Source organism: Rhipicephalus microplus, chromosome 1 (assembly GCF_043290135.1).
Source record: "Rhipicephalus microplus isolate Deutch F79 chromosome 1, USDA_Rmic, whole genome shotgun sequence".
Lineage (NCBI taxonomy): Eukaryota > Metazoa > Arthropoda > Arachnida > Ixodida > Ixodidae > Rhipicephalus > Rhipicephalus microplus.
In genome coordinates this window covers 154,262,481-154,283,071 of record NC_134700.1, presented here as the reverse complement: position 1 = coordinate 154,283,071, position 20,591 = coordinate 154,262,481, and the positions used below count along the sequence as shown (strand labels likewise).

General features: G+C 42.7%; 1 protein-coding gene across 6 annotated transcripts in view; it reads right to left on the bottom strand.

Moving 5' to 3' along the window:
• Window positions 1-2,896: 2,896 nt before the first annotated feature.
• Window positions 2,897-20,591, bottom strand: part of CASK (peripheral plasma membrane protein CASK) — an 822,681-nt gene continuing 804,986 nt past the window's right edge. For all 6 annotated transcript variants that reach the window (XM_075887512.1, XM_075887514.1, XM_075887513.1 and 3 more), the window contains 3 exons: window positions 16,230-16,432; window positions 13,917-13,997; window positions 2,897-12,916 (listed from right to left, as the gene is read on the bottom strand). In XM_075887512.1, the coding sequence (XP_075743627.1) occupies window positions 12,737-12,916; window positions 13,917-13,997; window positions 16,230-16,432 (464 nt within the window). In that variant the 3' untranslated portion in view covers window positions 2,897-12,736. The remainder of the gene's footprint in view (window positions 12,917-13,916; window positions 13,998-16,229; window positions 16,433-20,591) is intronic.

Sequence of the window (20,591 nt, the reverse complement as noted above, 5' to 3'; positions counted from 1 at the left end):
CATAGCCGCATGAGAATATTCTACAATCAAGGTTTTCCCCACCGAGTGTTTCTGCAGTGCCTCCATGGGTCCTGCCTAAGCCACCTGTTAGTTTTACGATTTCTGGGAATACGAAGGAGTCCCTTGTTTCTCCTGTGGGACTCAGACAACTAACCCTACATCACATTCGTACAGCGTACAGTGATTTCCTGCACATGTACACCGATGGGTCCACCACTCTAGACACCTTTGCCGCAACTTTTGTTATTCTAGACATGGATATCCCTTGATGATTCAAGGTCGAGCATAAACCACATCAACTGCCGCAGAGCTTGTCGCTATCAGGGAGACAATAAGAATTATTTCTGGAGAGTAACCTCGAGCCTGGACGATTTTCTGTGATGCGAAACTTGCTTTGCAAACCATTAATTGCGTCATGAGGCAAGGTCCGTATTACATCTTGGCTATAGAAATTGCAGAACTTATTCAGGTTGCTTCAACAAATGGTCATCTTATCACTTTTCAGTGGATCCCCGCACACAGCGGCGTGATGGGAAACGAAAAGGCAGACACTAAAGCTAAAAATGCCCTCAACAGTGCTCCTGAGGTACGCATTGTATTTTCGCAAGCTGACACAAACGCCCTGCTCCGCTGCCTAATGCGCAGCTACATACTTCAGAACTGAACCAAGCTGGAACGGCGACTTCACAAATAGAACCCGGAAAGGAGGTTTCGTACACCGTCTAAGTTGAAGTGGCACATCGCAAGTACGATTAACCGCATTTGTCTTGGTGTGGTGTGCACAAGACGTTACACGCATATCATTGGTCGCAGTGACACCGGTCCCAATTTTGAACACTGTGATGTGCCAAAAACACTTGAGCACATAATTTGCGATTGCCCAGCATATGCACGTGAACGAAAAACACTGATTTCTTCTACTGAACGATTTCGCAGTAAGTCATTAAATGATGAGACCGTGTTGGGCCCTTGGCCTGACACCAACAGTGTGACTGCGGTCATAAGAGGGCTTATAGTCCTTTTAAAAGCAACTGGACTACATGCGCGGCTATAACATTTTTTTCAGCTGGAAAAGATTCTATAAACTTGCCTCTCTATCTCACCATCATCATCCATTACTCTTTCTCTTCCCTTTCCCCTTCTCCAGTGTAGAGTAACAGGCTAGAGCAGGCTTTCGCTCCGCCTTTTTCTAAATAAACCTGTCTCTTTCTCTTTTGTACTCATCCTGCTTTTAAGATGCTTAACAACAGCTTTGGCTCTTCAAAAATGAAATACAAGCGATTCAAAGATTCATGACAAATACTGCTCTCTGTACTTTACTCACTGCATTGAAGGGATGTCGCTGGGGCCAATGTATTAACAAGAGACCTTGCCTTAATAAAGATAACTTGTACTCACAATGATGAAGACGAGTCCATGGCCGCAACGTTTCTTGTTCAGGAACTTCTCATCACTTAAATTCAGCCATGTTCATTCTGAACAATATGTTTTGTTGTAACCACTAGATCTATAACTCTCTCAGCTTTCTATGTTGTTAACGTTTATGTCTTCAGTACCTCACTGCTTCACTTGTAACCGATTAATTTGGCTTTTGTAGCCAAGTAGGCCAGGTAAATCAATGGCGAATGCATATTCGGTGTTAATAGTTTGTCCAGCCATTTAAATCTTCCATTTATCGGCATTGGTAATAGCATAAAGATTTCGGAGTCAAATGATGCCGAGACCTTTCTTGTACTGTCACAACAGATATCCTAGATTTTAATCACGTGTTAAGTCCCAGAAAGGCAATCAATGCCAAACAGTTGCAGGGTATGCCAGAGGCCTGACCCATCACCCTCGTCGACTTTTTTCTGTAACAAAGTTGACACCGTGTAACGTTTCAAGATTGATTGAAAATGTGCTGCATCACAAAAATGAGCTTCAGAAAACTGCTCCGCCTTCTGCGTTCGCATTTCACTGTTGCAGGCTTACTATTTTCAGCTGCCTCAACTCTTGGGCATAGCAGTAAGAATCTGCCGTAACCGGGGATCACCATTTGTGGTAAATGCACGGTGCACAATATTTTTTTCCCCCTTTTACACTGTAGGTCAATTCAACGTACAAGTATTACACAACTTCAAAATTTAAAAGTTTCTTTTCACCAAATCAAGCTTGTTTTTGGTAAATATCATTGACCTACTGCAGATTCTGAATTGACACTGTGAGTAGATTATTGCCAGGAATATATATACTTATAAAGAGTGTTTTAAGCTCACCGTGACCTGGAAATGATGCATGCAATAATTTAATGACCTTGTGCATGGGTAAGCACAATTCTGCTAATCTAGCACTTTGATTAGCATTAACCTAATCTTTACTGTATTAGGACTAGAATTTTTCACTTTTTATTTGTTTTTGATAAAAAACTCTTTCCTATTTATCTCAATTTATCCTATCCTACCTTCTCCAGAATTTTGTCACTTTATTTCTTGCATCTTATTTACCAACATCTTGTAGTGGGTAGGTAATTCACTGAACAACCAAACGTTATGTTGATATGGTGCAGCAGACATTTTATGCATTGAAGCCTGAGCAAACCAAAGTTTGTAAATTTTCTCATACTAACCTAAATTTGCAGTCAAGTCCCCAACTGAGCACAAATATATTAAAACATTCGAAATTGACAACGGATACAACCAAATACCATGTATAAGTGTCCGAACGAATTTCTCAGTGTACAACACCTCTCGGTTGTCAAACACATTTTCTTGAGCACGTTTTGCCAAGAAGAAAGTTATTCTCAATCGTCTTGCAGGCGCATTTCATTAAACAATGGTGTATAATTTAACACATTAGCGTTGCTGCTTTTATTTCATATTTTGCACAAAAAACAAAAAAAAACACAGACACAAGAAACCACAGTTGTTTTTATACTTTATTTAATAACCCACGCATTCTCTAAACTATGTAAACCCTGTAGATTAGGTCATATGCAGTTATGTAGTGTATCACACGTGTGACGTAAAAGGCAGTTTTTTTATTTATTCTTCTTTTTATTATTGTTGAGTCCTTGTGAGCACTGCCTCTTCACTGTGAATGAGTGATGAGTCATGACTAGTCATGTAAACCTTCAATTGTTCATATCTGCATGCACACACTATATCTGTTTGTTCTTTTTTTTTTCACATTCACATAAGAAGAAATCACTGAAGTATTTTTGCAAGAATGTGCGTGCTTCTAACAACCATTGCATGTTTACATGACCAAAAAGAAAGCAGCATTGCAGCAAAACAACCAAGCATGCATTTGCTAAGAAAGCATTAACAAGTAAATATTACTCGGCAAACAGATTCGAGTGGAATTCAATGACACACAGAAGTTCTGCATTAGCACAGATGCTTCACTGAGGTGATTATAAAGAAATGATGTATTGCAGCACTGTTTGATCCAGCACATGATTCGGGGCACTGTGACCAGCTTGAGTCGTACTACACTCCATTACGTGGTGTAACACTCGAGCAACGTCTTAGTAAGTTGCATCACCACAAAAGCTTCCTTCAGTTTTCTTCGATAGGTACTGCAGTCGACACAAAGCGAACAATGCAACCAGTGGCTCTATAACGAAACGAGCCAATGTGACATCCCGAAGACCACAAAAAGACTCTCTGCCTGCTGACACGCATTGTGGAACAACATCCTTGACAATTCAACGGTGCCCGCTAGAGATCCTGATAACAGGCAACCGCGAAGCATTCGAGAGCAGCTAATGGCGTTCTGTGAAATGACCACTTTCTGCAAGAAACATCCTCGATGCGTGCCATAGAGTTGAACCCACAGAAAGAAACGGGGATGAAATTAATGGGCTTGCACACTTCACCTCAATGATTAGGTCCAGTCAGTAAACAATATGCGTGGTGTAGATAGAAAGATGGCAGTGCAGTCAATAGGAGAGGAAATGCAGGTAGATTACACCCTGAGGGAAGCTAGGGGCACTAAAATGAAGAGATGGAGTTTGGCAGCTAACGTGCCCAGCACGAATATTTGGTTAGTGTAAATTTGGGAGATGCCCAAACTCTACCGATAAAGAAGATCTGAGGGCTTAACAGAGTGTTCTGTTGACATAGGCCCTGCGCAATTTTGAGATTTACAAGAAACCTTGTTGTGGATGTAAGCACAACCATCGTTAATGAAGATGCAGTTAGTGCCATTAACAGAATTCGCAAAAGTAGTACCTTTACTTTAGCTGTTGTGTGCTGTGTCATGGTTCTTTTTCCACGTTGTGCCGCGAAAAAAAAAAAAAGTCCAGAGGATTGGCGAAGACCCGGCTCCACAAAAAAACGAAAATAACACAGACAAGATGGCATACAAGATAAGAAAAGTTGCTACATCCGTTGTGTTATAAAAATTGCAGTGTTTTACATCAGGAACAATCTGGGAATGTATGGTTGGGCTTCCGACGTATTGCAGAAAAGTGGCCCTTCCAGAATACAGCTGCTTTCGGTCCAACTTCGAGAACACGATTGCTTGGCAGACAACAAACTGTACTGGCAAAAGTGTAACAAAGCCAGTCACATCATACCTACTCGCACTAACAAATGAATGCCGCAAGAACCGTTGAGAAGATCATCAGAACATGTAACAGGGTAAACAGGGCACACTTAACCTGTAATTAAAAAAAGGATTTATGAAGTCACGTGAGCCACCAAAAGGAAATGTTGAATATCAATAGCAGCATTCAATTTTGAGAATTAGAGAAGAGAAGCCTCTCCATAGAAGATTAACAGCTAAAATACATTTGCATAACTATAAACATTGCTTCAGAGATAAAGCAGAAAACCATGTTCATGCTGTCATCAACATTGCAAAATCTGCAGTGTATCTACTAATGCAGTCCTTAACGACTGACAGCCTCACTAAAAAGATTCATTTGCAACGTGTATCTGTTTGCGATGGTTATCAGCCCCCTCATTTCACTGTGACTACGCCAACTGAATATTTTATTTTGCTATGAAATGACGAAAGCATATTGATTCATGCTTTAAGTCGGCTCAAGGAAAACTACACAGCTACATTTCTATATATTAAAATTTTGTCACAGTTGAAAAAAGCGTAACCAGAAAAAGATTTTCACCTGAAAACTGATTTCGAAGAAATGGCAATTTTGCGATCGCCAAACAAAAGTGTAAATCTATCCTGCAAATAGTTATTTGCTGCCACTGCTCGAACACTTTGAAATAAAATGACACTCGAAGCTCATAATTAATAGTGCCAAAGCCACAACATGACCACGTGAAGAACCGTGGGGCCGACGGTTCATGAAATGTCAACCGGCTGGTGTTCTTTAACGTGCCCCTAAATTTAATTACACGTGCCTCTAGCACTTTACCTTCATCGAAATGCGAACCATTTATGTCTAAAATGATGGGAACTTGTCTTGACACAAATGGCAAGTGCAGTGGTGGTCACGTCTGTTTTGTGACCTGCAGGTTCAAGAATAAAATAAAAATGTGACGTCACCGGATCACCAACATTCATACCATGCTAACCTGTGCCCAGATATTTGTAAAGCCTTCTGAAACATGAGAGCCAGGAATGAGCAAAACTTTTCTTGGTAGCCTGGCCACACAGGATAGTGTGAACCACTGTGTGAACTACAAGAGCACCCAACCCTAACACTATATTGGCCAGTCACATCAAATGCAAGCCCCCTCACCCCCCCCCCTCCCCCTCCTCTACCCTTGTTATCAGAGATATTGTTAATGTAATAATACTCTTCTCTGGAAGTCAGCATTCCTTGCAAGAGAGCAGGTCGTCACTAGAAGCTGTAAGTTGTGTGAAAGCAGCCCTCCAATAAAGAAGAACATCCCAAAACATTCTAGAAGGTGATGAGACGCTGTACTAATGATTATGTTCCTCCATTATTTCTGCAACAAAGCAAGCAAGAGCTACTCAAATAAATGCTGCAAATTTCATCTCCTTCTTCACCCTGTCACTTACAGGGACATGTGAGAAAAAACCAATTACTGGCTTTCATGTTCACCGAGACCCACGCTAGCACCTGTACATCCCAAATTGGGTTCTCCAACAAAAAGACCGCACTTCTGCACTCTACATGTAACGAGCTCTCAACACTAATCACGGAGTGTGGGTGTCAATGCTTGCACATAATGCCCTCGATCGACGCAAACAACATTCGAACCATCTGATTGCAAGCGATGGCAGAGTGAGTGTGCTCAAGATGTGACTTGCGGAAGGCATAACATGCTAATGGAGAGAGAGAGAGAGAGAGAGAAAATGAACCCACAAATATGACCATAACAAAGCTGAAAATATGAGAACCCTGATAATAGTCAATGCAAGATGTTAAAATGCACTCCTAAAAATATAGTATTATGCAAGTGCTTTTCAAATAACATAAGCATGCAGATGTCAGTTTGCACGAATGTAACGTCATATTACTGTGAAGTAACCATGACAAAGGCTTGTGATCCAGTGGGACTGCTCGCCAGGGCTTGACATTGATTTGAGTATCCTGCTGTAAACCTCTGATTGTAAGTTTTTAGTTTGTTGCTGTCAAAATCAAGCCATCATTACCCAAAATTAACTGCTGATATTGATTTGAATCTCCTGCTGTAAACCTCTAATAGTAAGCTTCTAGTTTGTTGCTGTCAAAATCAAGCCGTCATGACCCAAAATTAACTGCTGATATTAGCTTAGTCTTTACTTATTGGCTCAATTTTTATAAGAGTGAGAAAAAAAAAACATCTCTCACAGTTGTTAACTGTCATTTCATGCGGGACATCTATATTAAAGTACAAGACAAGCCACTGACAGACAACCATAGGTTATGCTGGCTGAGGTAATGAAGTACATTGAATCATTCTAGCAGCAAATATAGTATTCTTCTTGTAAACAGTTACTCAGCCACTTAGTTTTAAAGAAAATGTTTTTTATAATCGAATCCTGCTATTAGTAAAGTTAATTGATCTAATCAGTACATAGTTTTTTTTGCAAACAGCTAGCTAAAGCAAGGTAAGTTTACCGAATGTTTTCTGTGAAATAATTTCAACAATCAGGGCATGCAGGCTGCATTGAAACGAGCTTTTAAAAAATAAATTAACTCTTTCGACTCATCAGCCATTCGTAAAATAGTTCTGCACTGAAATCACAGGAAAGTTAAATGAAAAATTACTCTGCCGTAGCAAGGACACCCAGGCACCACCATACAAAGAAAGGAGCAAAAATAGGAATGCAATGATTGAGAAGAATGAACACAATGGAGACCATAGTTGACAAGTAATTGCGCATAACTCTTCAACCGGAGAAATGACATGTTTTAGCAAGCGCGTTGATGACGGCATCAATGCGTACCTCATGCGTGAGGCACCGATAAAAAGAAAAACGTAAAATGAAGCATGACGAAACGCCGACAAAAAGCACACGCTAGCTAAGCATTACAGCATCAGCAAATAGCAAGCTACAGAAGGCGAATGAAAGTGTGACAAAATGCTGCTGTAACATTCAATAAAATTCTGCTCAGTTACGACAATAAAATTAGGCTTTCAGGGCCCTCATAAGTGTGCAATGATGATAATGAAAAAGGAACAATTTGAAGAAACTTCCATTATGCAACACCTTGATATCCTGCAGGGCCTCGAAAACCAGTAACACTCACTGCGCACACCAACGAGGCAGCCAAACCTAAGGTCCGAAAGTTATCGTATCGAAGATCCATCGTGCCAGCGTAATGCAATAAACAACAGCTGCAACAGTGAAGTCATAAAGAGATCATCGCGCATCAGCTACCCTTTGATATGTAGCAGTGAGGCTTTTAATTCCTCGAAAGCAGCATAAGGTGAATCGCATGCACTGCCTTATCTTTTTCTTTTTGTTAAACCTATGCAGCAGCCTTGCAACAAATAACAGTGCAGTATGTGTACTGTGTCAACGCCTACACGAGTATGGAACAAAAATGCAGTACTTCGCTCGCTAATGAAGCACTGGGCCCACGTTCACGACTTCAACAGGTCTACAGCAACGCTTTTGTCACCACACCAGAAATATACAGTTCTGTGTAAAAAATACGCTAACGCTACAAACAATATTAAGATTGCACACACTATAACAGCATCCGATCGCTGCTCCTTTTATCTGCATCAGCCTGCTTCACTCAAAATGAAAAAAAAAAAAAAAAAGAGGGCATGGCAGTGTTACCATGTAAACACAGTTACTAAATATGAACATCTGTACTCAATACTGTAGACATAGAACAGGCTATCCGACAGTTGAGAGCTCACAGGTTTCCCACTCCCAAAGGCATGAACGCAAGTTCTGCACTAACGGCAACTAACACAATTCCACAGCAAGGTTCAACTGTACTGGTTGTTCAGCTGCCTATTAATACTTCATTGAAAGCGACACATGAGCTACAAGAGACGCCGTTAGGAGGCCAAAATACAAACTTCGATCATTCACAGATTTTTCAATACACTTTTGAAGTAATTAATAACTTGGATCGAGCTAGTTAGTTGCACGCAGTGTAACATTTAATGGCGCTAAGGCAGTAGTGAAACACTTATGAGTGCCAACAAGTGATAAAAAACAGCTGCTACAGTGCATTCACGAACTAACAGAATTCAGTTGTAATTAGTGAAGTAGAAAAAAAAAATACAGCCCACTAACGTTCTTCCAGCCCAACACTCGTAAGGAAATTGAGCGCCTTAACAATCCCTCTTCTTCAAAATATTTTATAAAATATTGCACTAAGATTGAGGTAAACTTGACGCTACTATAATATCAGGTGAAGCAGGCCGTTGCAGCTGCAGTCGTTAACACGAGAAACATGTTTTCCAACAGTTCGCGCAGTGTACGAATGATGCGCGAAGAGGATGACATGATTCCTGAGCAAGAGCTGCTAATTATCTGGAACAAGAAACTGGCTCGCTCATCGCTAATTACAGCAACACCAACAACAAACACTCTCCATTAAAAGAGAAAACTAAAGAGAGGTCGCCCCATTCACACTGCCATTCGCAAGCAACAAAAATAATAATGACGAGAGTTACACGGGCGATGGTCACGCAGCAGTGCACAGTTAGCATGACGTGCCACTACACCACTCTTCCTTGGTTTCCACAACAAAACCGTAGACCAGTTTGCTGCTGCGATGACCCTCCGGCCTGGGCAAGCAAGGCGCTGCGGGGTCGGCGAGCAGGCGGTCACTCTAGCCATCCAACACCGTTTTGAATAAAGAAGTCCGCAAAGTCACTTGAAAACATACGGAGGCACTCTGGTGGTTGTGGAGAATCAATGTCGTTGCACCTGATCAAGTCATCATATTGCAGTGTGCGGAGGATAGAACTAGCATTTCGGCGCAGAATGAGGCTGGAAGAATGCGATGCTTTTACACTCTCTCGATACTGCTCTAGGAGGGAAACCTTCCACGATATGATAGGGACAGCATGTGAGGCGCATGAGGGGAAGAGGAAAAAAAAGAAAGATCTCCCTTCCTCCCCGCTCCTCGCAGTACTGAAATCACGAGCGCAGGAAAATGAGGATGTATATCTAGACAGGATTGGCGCTCTTTTAGCTGTTCATATTTGTAGACAATAAGCAAATAAAAGGCATTTTTCGAAATGCATGCATGGCCCTTCTTTGCGTTGCCATTACCTACAAACACTTGGTATTTGGAGTGTTGGAGTACAGACCAAGGCAGAAACACATGCACACTGAAAGCACGTTAATGAAAAATACCTCCTGTATGCTCAATGTTAGCAGAAAATGAACGACTAAAAAAAATTGAACAGTTCAGCACCCTTCTTGCCTACATTTATGCTCACCCTTATCCATGGTAGTATTTTAAAACATTCGCTCTATCACTGTTGAACATTCACCGTTGAGCATACACCAACCATCCAAATGGCAAGTAGCTCTCTCACTCTCCCAAACACTGCAACCCGAACAACGTGTGATTTTATTTTTGTATTGCTATGCCTTTACGATGAAGGGACACAAGTGCACAATATTCTGACTGAATTTTCAAAGCATGCATCCGTGAATGCTCGGTCAACCTTTAGTAGCTTACTAGGAATGTGAAGCTAATCTTAGGCATTTTTATGCAATTGTTTGTTTAAGCATAAGTTTGCTCGAGGGAAGTAATAATAATAGTAATAACATCTGGGGCTTAGTGTCTCAAAACCACCATATGATTATGACAGACGCCGTAGTAGAGGGCTTTAGAAATTTCGTTCACCCGAGGTTCTTTAATGTTACGCGCACCTAAATCAAGCAAATGGGCCTCAAGCATTTTCGCCTTCATAAAAAATGCTACCGCTGCAGCCGGGTTTCAATCTCACGAACTGCGAGTTGGCAGTTGAGTACTATCGCCACTCGGCAGGTGCTGCTCAAGGAAAATGTCAGTCTGACACCATGTCATCAGTTTCAGGTGGGCGAGGGAGGGAGGTGCTGGTTTAAGAGCTTGTTCAAATCCTGTTCAATCAGGTGGTGCATCACCGTGCATGCCAAAGCAAACCCATAAAGCAATAATTGAAGACTATAAAGCAATGTGCTTTGTGGAATGTTTTGAATTGGCATAGCGATATAGTCCTTGAATACTCTCGAGTTCCTGCAAGCAACAGTTGATATTTACTATGCTTTATGGCTTACTGTGTTAGCTATCTCTGGTTCATTGAAAGCAATGAAATATGTAGGCCAAAACAATGGACAGAGAATGCAACGTGATACACTTGAAAGTGAAGTCAATAAGTCTAGGCTGTCGAGCACCAACTATTTAGAACGTGCATTTTTGCGTTCATAAAAGTTTCTGAAGAGCTGTTTGTTCCTGAGATGCCTCCAGAAGGCAAGCAAGTCGTTGCTAAGGTGTTGCAGCGCCACTATTTCTAATTTCATGAAAACTTTCTAAACTATCAGAGAGCAAACTTGAGTCAGTTGATGCGATCTACAGGCTTCAAACATATCTGGTTAGTACAAAACAAGGAAGATCTTGGATGAGACTAAGAAACGGATGGGACAGAACACTGTGTAAATTTCTTTACGCATATTAGAAGTGTCTGAACGTTGCTGGACTAAATTGGACTAAATGAACAAACATAAATTGGCCTGTTTTTCAAGCTAATAACTCTGTTCACAGTGAGAGTGGCCCAGGTACACAGAAAATGCTGTTAAATTTACAACAATGACCTTTTTCCGCCAAGGAAATGAATGGACTATTCGACCAATTTAAATAGCATACTAATCGCTGTATGTTTCTAAAGTAGGTAATCTGTAGTCGATTTAAGCATTTTGGTGTTTTAGCTCACCTCATATTTCAAAGTTCAGCTGGTGCTTTCAGCGACACACTTGGATAGGACACCTGTACAACAATGACTATCTCTTGTTCTTAGACACGCTCTTTTTCCAAAGGCAGCTGCCATGGCCTGGCTTGAAGCAAGAACCTTTTATTTTATCTTATCAGATAACTTAAACTGTACCCTAAAGGGGAGTACAGTTATTACTAGAATATGCACAATTTTCCCAGTTCATCTGATAGAAAGAGTAGAACTTAATAACCCTGCATGATAATCATAAAACAAATGTTTAACATGAACAAAGTATGAGCAATGCCATCAAAGTCAACAATACCCAAAAGTGTTTCAGAATGAATCTGTTCACATGAAGATTTTTGTGACAGCAATAACGAATATTTAGCAAGACAATGATAATTTATATGGCTAACTCAATAAAAAGCTTACATATTAAGGTGTCACAAGACTTACAAGTCTTAATTCGAAAATTCTATTGTGATTTGTTTCACGATTATGCACTCTTTACGGAATGGCAACATGAAACTGAAAGTTCCATACTTGATTTTTCAGGCCAAGAACAGTAGAACCCGATTCCTTTTTGAGTTACCACCAAAATAGCTCAATATAATTTTCATAAACTTCTTTTCAAGTCTCACATCATTATAATAGAATGTAACTATTTGTAACAAACCAAGAATTACGGAGGCCCTTTTAGACACCACCAAAATTTACAACACTGCAGTTAGCTTATGTGGTAACTTTGAAGCACCGTCACAATATTATTCTTGTGAACTTTCTGACTTGCCAAGCCCCATCTCACGGAAAGAGTGGGCTTCTTGCTACTGCAGATTAATTGTTCACTAATAATGAAGAGATCGTTTTTCTTCATTCTATGGGGTTCAGGGTCCCCAAGCGACTCGGGCTATGAAAGACTAGTGATAGAGGGCTTCGGATAATTCTGGCTGCCTGGGGTTCCTCAGATTTCACAGCATTCAGATTTATAGCTTCGTTGAAATGAGTTTTTTTAAAATGTGTCTTTTGTAATTGAGTCTTTTGGGTCAGCAGCTGAGCACCGTAACCATCAAGCAATTACAGCAGCTCATTGGCCCTTTTCTCCGTAGGGTCCCATTAAGGACTTTCATAGTTTCCTCCGAGAGAGAATAAAACTTTTGAGCTGGCATTTCTAAAAGACAGCACGAAAATGTGCCAAAAAGCATCGCATTCCTGCAGCCCGGTGGCAGCGTTCTGCTCTTTCGTTGAGCACGATGGCACAGACGGCACAACTGTTGCTGTTGTCTTCACGATGCAGGACAGAGCGAGCGACTCTGCGTGTGTGTGGCACAATGACAAATGGCTGGCTGATCGAAATGGCCATTCCCGAGCGGCTGTGACCACAGCTGCGGCGGCAACGATGGTCACCGGAAGATCAATAGTCAATGTGGGGTGCCGGCTCGTCAGTACACCCACGAGACCGGCACCCACTGAGGGCTGTTGTCCAGGGCCTCCAGCGTGGTCTCCAGAGTGTGGATGGTCTCCTCAATGTCGTTGTTCACCACCGTCAAATCGAAGAAGTGGCCGTACGCCTGGCGCAAGAGGTCGCTCTCCTTGGCTAACCGCTCAAGGCTCCCGTCAACCTGCCACGGATTTGCTCATATGATAATGCTGACGAAAGTAGCAGACTGGTAATATTTATTTGCACAGTTAGTGGACATAGATATAACGAGAAAATAAAAAGGCCTTGCCTTACTACACATAATGACGCGTACTTAGCAAGGCCTTTTGGACCGACAGTTTGGTATTCAGCCTGCATGTACCTATACAAGTGAAGAACAATGTAGCAAAAAAAAAAAAAAAAAAAGAGAATGTTTGTGTACAGGATAAAGATGGGGAACATAGATGCTAATCTTTTGAATACCTGATTCAAATAGTACATATATATGCATACCTATCACTAAAAAACCACAAATGTAGCATAGAGAAGCTCCTGGTTAGATAGGGTGGTAGAGTGTATACCCCAAACAAGGATGAATTCTTTTTCAAATGGAAGCTTGCTTTCTTTAGAAACCTGTATTAATTTTTCTTTGCGGCTTTTTTCTACAAATGGGTGGATGACAATTTTTTTATTGGAAGCTATAAACAAAACGGAAGTGTTAAAGTAGAAAAGAACTTATGATAAGGCTGTAACTAAAACCAAGCATTTCGAAATAGTGGTTAACCATAACTTAAAGAAACCAACTGGAAGTGGCTATCATGCCGCACTTATTCTGGTATCTTTCATACTGCACTTCATAAATTATGATCAATTATGCTAATCTCTTGATATTCACTTTAGGGCCACGTGCGCTTCGATATGTTGTAGAAGGCACTTCAAAACGACTGATTCAACTTTTTGTGGGAACGTACATGCTGCATGATAAATATTTTTTGCAGTGCTTTAAGAAAGCCTGAGAAATATGAAATAAAACTATGTGATCGCGTTTATGTGTTTTGATTGAAACAACCACACATGCAGTTGTTTTGTTCGAATATGCATAAACTCGCAAAGCTTAATTAAATATGATTCCTTCTACAGCCTAATCTTACTACAAGTTGCTTTCAGAACAAAGCTGTGGCATCCACAAATATAGTACTTACGTCATGCATAGATGTTAAAGATGGTGCTGCTATGAAGACAACGTATGGTGAATATTCCCCAGAGCGAAGAATCTTCAGTGCCTAGAGAAAAAAATAAAAAAATAAAACTAATGAAGCAGCCAGCATCAGCATTTTTTTTATCTCAAACATTTTTTTTCTAAATAAGGCTATAAAAGCAGCATGGTTGTGCAAAGAGGCATGTAGCACCCATCACGAGCTGGCATTCCTATCTTTTTCTTGGTTCTCAGTATACCCACTTTACATTTTACATGCTACCATTAGTCTGAACAATAAGATGAATACACAATTGCGCCCACATATGACGGCCCTACTTAAAACGAATTTTCGTTTAAAACATACACTACCAGTGCAACCATAGAAATACGCATTATGTCAATGGCACGAAATCGCACTTACATAGAACCTCTCTGAGAGCTGCCGATCGGTTACAGCCAACAAAGTCAGCGCTCCGGTGACTTCCCGGGATACCACTTTCAACTACTGATAAGCCATTGGCAAGGTGCCCATAGATTCTTATTGTTGAATGCTGACCCTGCTTTCGCAGCTCTCTAATTGTCGCTGTCCCAGACCGTTTTTTGTTGCGCACCTCTGTCCTTTGTCTTCCCACAACTCTGAGCACCCTGCATCACTAGAGCAGGCCCGTGTTTTCTCACTGCCACTAATATTTTGAAGACTGGTCGGCTGACTACTTCGCTGTTTTTGATCACTCGTCTTACTGCAGCATTGTTGGCGACCATCTGCCAACATCGTCGGCCGCCGATTGTACCCGATCATTTGCATCTGTGTCTTGCCTGGATCGGTGTCGTATCGTTCCAATGCATGCGCTTGCGCAGCCCATTGACTTTGATAATTCGCGATTGATTCTATGTTTAGGACGTTTTTCGCTCGCTTCACACTCTGCTCAGCACGCCCTCCGCACGCGTATAGAAGAGTAAAAACGGCTGTTACACGAAACGAATTGCCAATTACGTAAGTTGGTAGGGCTGCGGAAGCCCGCCAGCACCACAAGACAATTCTTTGACCTCTGTGCACGCAGGCCATTTTTCTAAGTTTTCCTAAGCGTGAGTTGTGCGCTTCATAAAGCTTCCAAGCAAGCTACTCGACCTGTCTTTTTCTGCATGTTTTGGTTTTCAAGTGCGCCTTCCCGCTGTAAGCTCCCCTTTCTTCACTCTATCGCAACTCTTTTGCCTGTTTCTCGCAAGTCTGCTCTACCCTTTTTATGGCAATCCTTCGACCATCTCCATGCTACACAACGCCAGCCATGCTGGCCTAAGTTAAGATGTTTCTTTTTCTGGCTAGAAATGGGCCCAAAGCAGTTCCATGCGTCCTGGCTTGTATGTCGCACATGCTTGTCTTGCTCGCTGTTGGTGTACGTGTGTGGCCAGGATGGTGGACACCCCTTCCACGCCTTTTCCTGCTGCTCAACACAACGTCGAAAGTGCAACATCATGGCTTATTATAGGCCCTCCATTGTATAGCGCTTGCTTATAGCTGTTAACCACCCAACAGTCAACTTGCCGCTTTGGGTTTCCCTAATTCGGCTGTGGAGATGGTGAAGGACTCGTGGACAGCGGTGTGCGAAACTGTTTTCGCGAGGCCGATTTCATCAACGTCGCACCCGATGCCGAGCCTGGAGCTTTCAAACAGGAACACTCCGGCGGCGATTTGTGGCAGCACACCGTCGACTCCCACATGGGAGGGCGGGACATCTTCTGGGTTGATTTCATTACGGCCGATGATGATGATGACGACACAGCAGTACTGTGCACAGATGAGGGCATTGTGAATGAATTGTGCAGCAAGAGCGATTTGGAGCAATCAAACGATGACGGCGGCAAAACTTTGGAGCCAGTGCCCACAAGCGCACTTGTAGCAACTGACTACATTAGTAGCCTCAGGCACCTTGCATATGCCAAAAGGCCTTAGCAAAAAGCACGCTGCCACTTTAAATAAACTCAAGACTAACCTTATCGCTTCTGCTCTTCGAAACACATGCATTAGAGACCTTTTTGAGAAAAAAAAATTGTGTTTTCATTTGCAACTTTTTTTAAAGCTTTGTTTCATTTATTATGAACTACGGGATACAGCAAACTGTTGCCGCGTCACGCTCAGGTTTGTTATAAGAAGTCTCGACTGCTCGATATTATTTCCTCAGCCTGTAATCACCCTAAGAGTAAAGGCATACACTGCCAGAGAAAAATCAATCATTCCAAGCCAGAGAAGAACCTGCAATGATCGTCGCTGCAAAACGGAAGCGCTAGTTTCCATGGCTGTCTGCACAAGAACACCAACCTGTGGCTCGACGTCGAGGATGGCAACTTTCCCCTGGGCATGGATCTTGCGGATGGTGTCCAGCTTGGTGCCGTACATGGCATCCTCGTGGGTGCCGTACTCCAGGTACTCGTGCGACTCAATGTCCGACACCATCTCCTCATGCGACACAAAGAAGTAGCTGCGCCCGTTCTCTTCACCCTTGCGCGGAGGACGCGTCGTGTCTGCAAGGAATGAAGATTTGTGTCAGGTACAAGTCCTACATTGCAAGCCACTGTACAGCTTGCACAGTTGACTCGACATTTTCGAAACTGCAATGGATTACAAGAAAAGTTGTACAACTAACACCGACAAAATTCACTTTTGTTTTTTGCTACATCAAGTGCCCTGTACAGGTCAACCCACTACTTTACATAAGTACAAAATGCTGCACCATTATAATAACTATATACGTGGTTGTTTGTCTTACGTGTCTGGGTGCAGTTGAAGGGGACAGCATATCGTAAACAGGATAGCATTAATTAACTCGTTTAAAAGAAATTCCAGCGTTGGCAATGGTGCCATTGGTTACGTGCAAAATATCATCTTGCCCGGGACCAAAAAATTGAGAAGGATGCAAATAAATTAATAATAAAAATGTTCGGTTCCCAGTGTAAATTAAACCCGGGCTGCTGCACAGAAAACAGGTGTTCTACCACAGAGCCACGCTATGTCTTGAAACTGCTTCGGGAAAAACATTAAATGAATGTCGTGTGCTGGAAGAAGTCTCCTCAATGCATGTAATAATGCATGGCAGAAGCATAGAAGTGCACCAGGCATCAAACACGTGAACTGCACAACAAGTAGGCGCTCTAAAGGCTCACCTGATGCGAAGGACTATTATTTATTCAGACATATTTAATCATCATCAGCAGCAAAAGTATCAACAAAGTGAACAGCTGCGTAGGTTAGCGCATTGCCTCACGGATGTATAGTGGGTCCTTCGCTGATTCACAACAAGAAAAAATTATGCTGTAGTAGGCACTGTGCAGCTGTACCTGCAGTAGGCATTCTATGATCGTTTGAAATAACCAATGTTACACGCACAGTCTTACATTTTATTACGGCACGGTTGAGGCGTGCACCAAGAGCTGAAACTAGGCTAGCATTTGAGATAGCGATGCAGTCGAGGCCCGACTACTCTATCGCATTCCACACTTGAAAGCGAAGCTCAAGTGTGCTCCAAGTTGCTGTCACCATTAGCACAGGTCAGGTCACTGCATGCTGAAGTCATTTAGGAAAAAGTATAAAGTTGTCTGCTGAACCTTTCTGTGTTTTAGAGCTTTCAGCAAACGCTGCATACATGTGGGGTGCTGGTAAGCAAAATATTCGGGACTAGAGTAACTGAACTGGCATAAGTTTCTGTGTTGCAACTAAGCAATAGAGAAAGAAATGAACATTATTTTGACCAGGCTCGTCGTACGTTAGCCCTAAGGAGAGTGGCCTCCTCAGTTCATGTAGCCATAGCTCGTAGTTCACCAATCGTAGCAGGTTGTCAGGGTCTCCAATCACTAGCACAACCTCCCAGTGGCCTTCGAAATCGTTCTCTGGATCCGTTTCTTTCTCTTCGTTTTTGATTGCAGTAGCTTTTGGCGTGAAATAAACACGAGAGACAGACAAGTGCAAACTATCAACTGAATTTATTCGAAAGGCACACACACATATATACACGTCAACAAAGTCATAAGCCATTTTAGCAGAAAATAAATCCCATTAGTGGCAAGCGCTCAAATAATCTATCTCAGTGGCATGCAACGTGATAGAGGACCTCACTACGCGTGTCTCGCCCAATCTGTTAATAAAATATGCTCCCTCAATTTCTCGTGCGACTTTTCCTTTTATTCTTGCGAGCACCTAACTTTCTGATAGCAAGGGTGTGCAGCTGCTCTCCTTGCAATGCAAAGAAAAATTACAACAAGGTGTCCCTCTAAATCAAGCCTTATAGTCTAACACACACCGTCCTGTCTGCCCGACATGGCATTTTCCACAAGATAATGGTGTATCATAAGCTACCTTTTTGCCACACTCGACTAATTTATCACGGTGCTTGATGTCACACCCGTGGTCCCGCTTGCTCTGTCCTGATAACTTCTTACCTACAGCCACATAAACCCAGCCAAGCTCGTCTGCAGCAGAAAAAACCACACTACATCCGAACCTCTTCCCAATTTTCTTCAGCTTATGGGAAACCCCGTGAACATACGAAATGCTTACAAAAGAAGACCCTTCCTTCCGTTTTACTTGGCTTACACCCCGCACTTCCAATTTCATCTTTTGCAAGACCCTTTTGCTTAGGACCCCTAATTGGCATTTTGGGAACCTAGACTGCTGAAGCCCCTCAATCTGCTGTGCAAAACTCTCTTGCTGTCGATGTGGGCACGACTTTTTGAGCGACGCTCCAAGACAGGCCATTGCAACACCGTTCTTTGCTTTTTTAGAGATACCTGAACCGAAGTCGATGATAGGTTTGACACTATGGGGGGCGTACATCCAACATACGTGGCTTCCACCAAAAGATGTGCTCATATCTAAAAACTGTATGCAACCATTGTCAGGAACCTCACAGGTAAACTTCAGCCCTGACCCCAACTCTTTGAAAACCTTCAAAACATCGGCTTTAGTACATACACACCGACAGTCCTCAATGAAAAACATGTAACCGTCCACGTATCTGAAGATTTTCACCACCACTAAGTCCAATGCTGTCTCTAGGCCACGGCCAACAACACTAAAAAATATTTGACTCAGTACAGATCCCCAACTTCTGAGCGTAAAAGCACCCCTTCTACCCAATAGTAGTTGACCCCAGGTACACCGACAGGAGCTCAAGGAAGAAACTTGTACATGCACTGCACTTGCCCTGAAACCATTGTTCGTAATTATCTTCTTGAATGCAATTTTTGACGCACACCAGAAGTCTGTCTTGTGGTAATGAATAGAAGAGGTATTTTACATCTACACAAAACCCTGACAGTACCTTTACGGAACCTTCCATCAGAAACCATCCCACTTCCTTCCTTTGAATTCTTCCCCCAGAATGGGTCCGTCACACAGAGGGATGTCAGATGCTTCAAAAGAAATCCAGACACCTCACGCTGCCAAGTCCCACACTCAGAAACAATAAGGCAAAAAATGTTTTCAGCCTTTTGCGTCTTCACGGTAAAAAACATGTCTGACATGGTGCATTTCACTTCCTTCACCGCTGAGCACAGGCTATCAAGTTTCATCTCTTGCATATGCGCTACCGCTTTCTTCTTAACATTCACCGGCCTTTCTGCAAATGCCTTAAGGCGCTTTTTTACCGCTGCTTCGGCTGTCACCTGGAACAGCCCCTCCGACGGGAGAGCAAAGGTTCCTTCCTTATCTGCTACGAGGGGCCTGATCTTCCTCTCGTCGAAATAGTCGACTAAGCCGCGTGTGTTCGTCACGAACCCTCGAACGGGCATTTGTGGTTTCTGCCTCGCAGTCACAATGACCCCTGCACACTCAGCAATTCAACGAGCCTTCTCCGCTTCCGGTACCCGATCCGCCACCATTATTCCCATTGCCGAAGCCTCAGCTGCTTTCAGGCGGTGCTCGAAACAATACTTCGAACCGAGTTCCAACGTCTTCTGAACTCTCTCATCATCCACAACAGCTTCTCCCAACGCAACGACGTTTTGCTGACTAGCCACCTCCTTCTTCCTCCGTGGCAAGGTGGGGTGCACATTATTCCGCAGGTATTCAGTCACACGATACCTTGTTCTTGTCTATTTCTGTTACAACGGTGGAGGTGTACAACTTCCGACCTAACCACACACGAACTGAAGACAATCGTGGTACAACCGAGCCTCTCGCCACCATTCCGACAATAAGATGTGACAAATCCGTCTTGAGTGGGACGGTGAAGGTTGAAGCCATCTACAAAGCAATGCTACATCAGGCGGGCACTCTTGGTAACGGACATGCCACAAAACCGTCCTAGCACGGCATACGCACACCGCATAAAGGCCACAAGGACAGCCAGAATAGTTAACAAAAGGTTTAAACGAGAGGTTTATCGTAAGAATGAACCAACTCGCCCAACAAGTCACTCGGCTGTTTTTACTTGGCGGTGACGGCGGTGGTACTCCAGCACCATGTGGTGTAGGGTGCTGCGTGTTTCCAGAGGGCGAAACTTGCATTTCTGCCCGAATGTCCCTCAATACATTGCGTGCATCAATGTTCTGTGTGGGTAAGTTCCGGCTCGTAGTCTTCTCCAGGTCACTGCTTGCTCCCGACTCAGACTCTTGTGCGCCGGGGAATACCACTTCCTCTGCTTCCTGTAATGCGCCAAAACGTCTGAGTGCTTCTTCAGTATGTGCT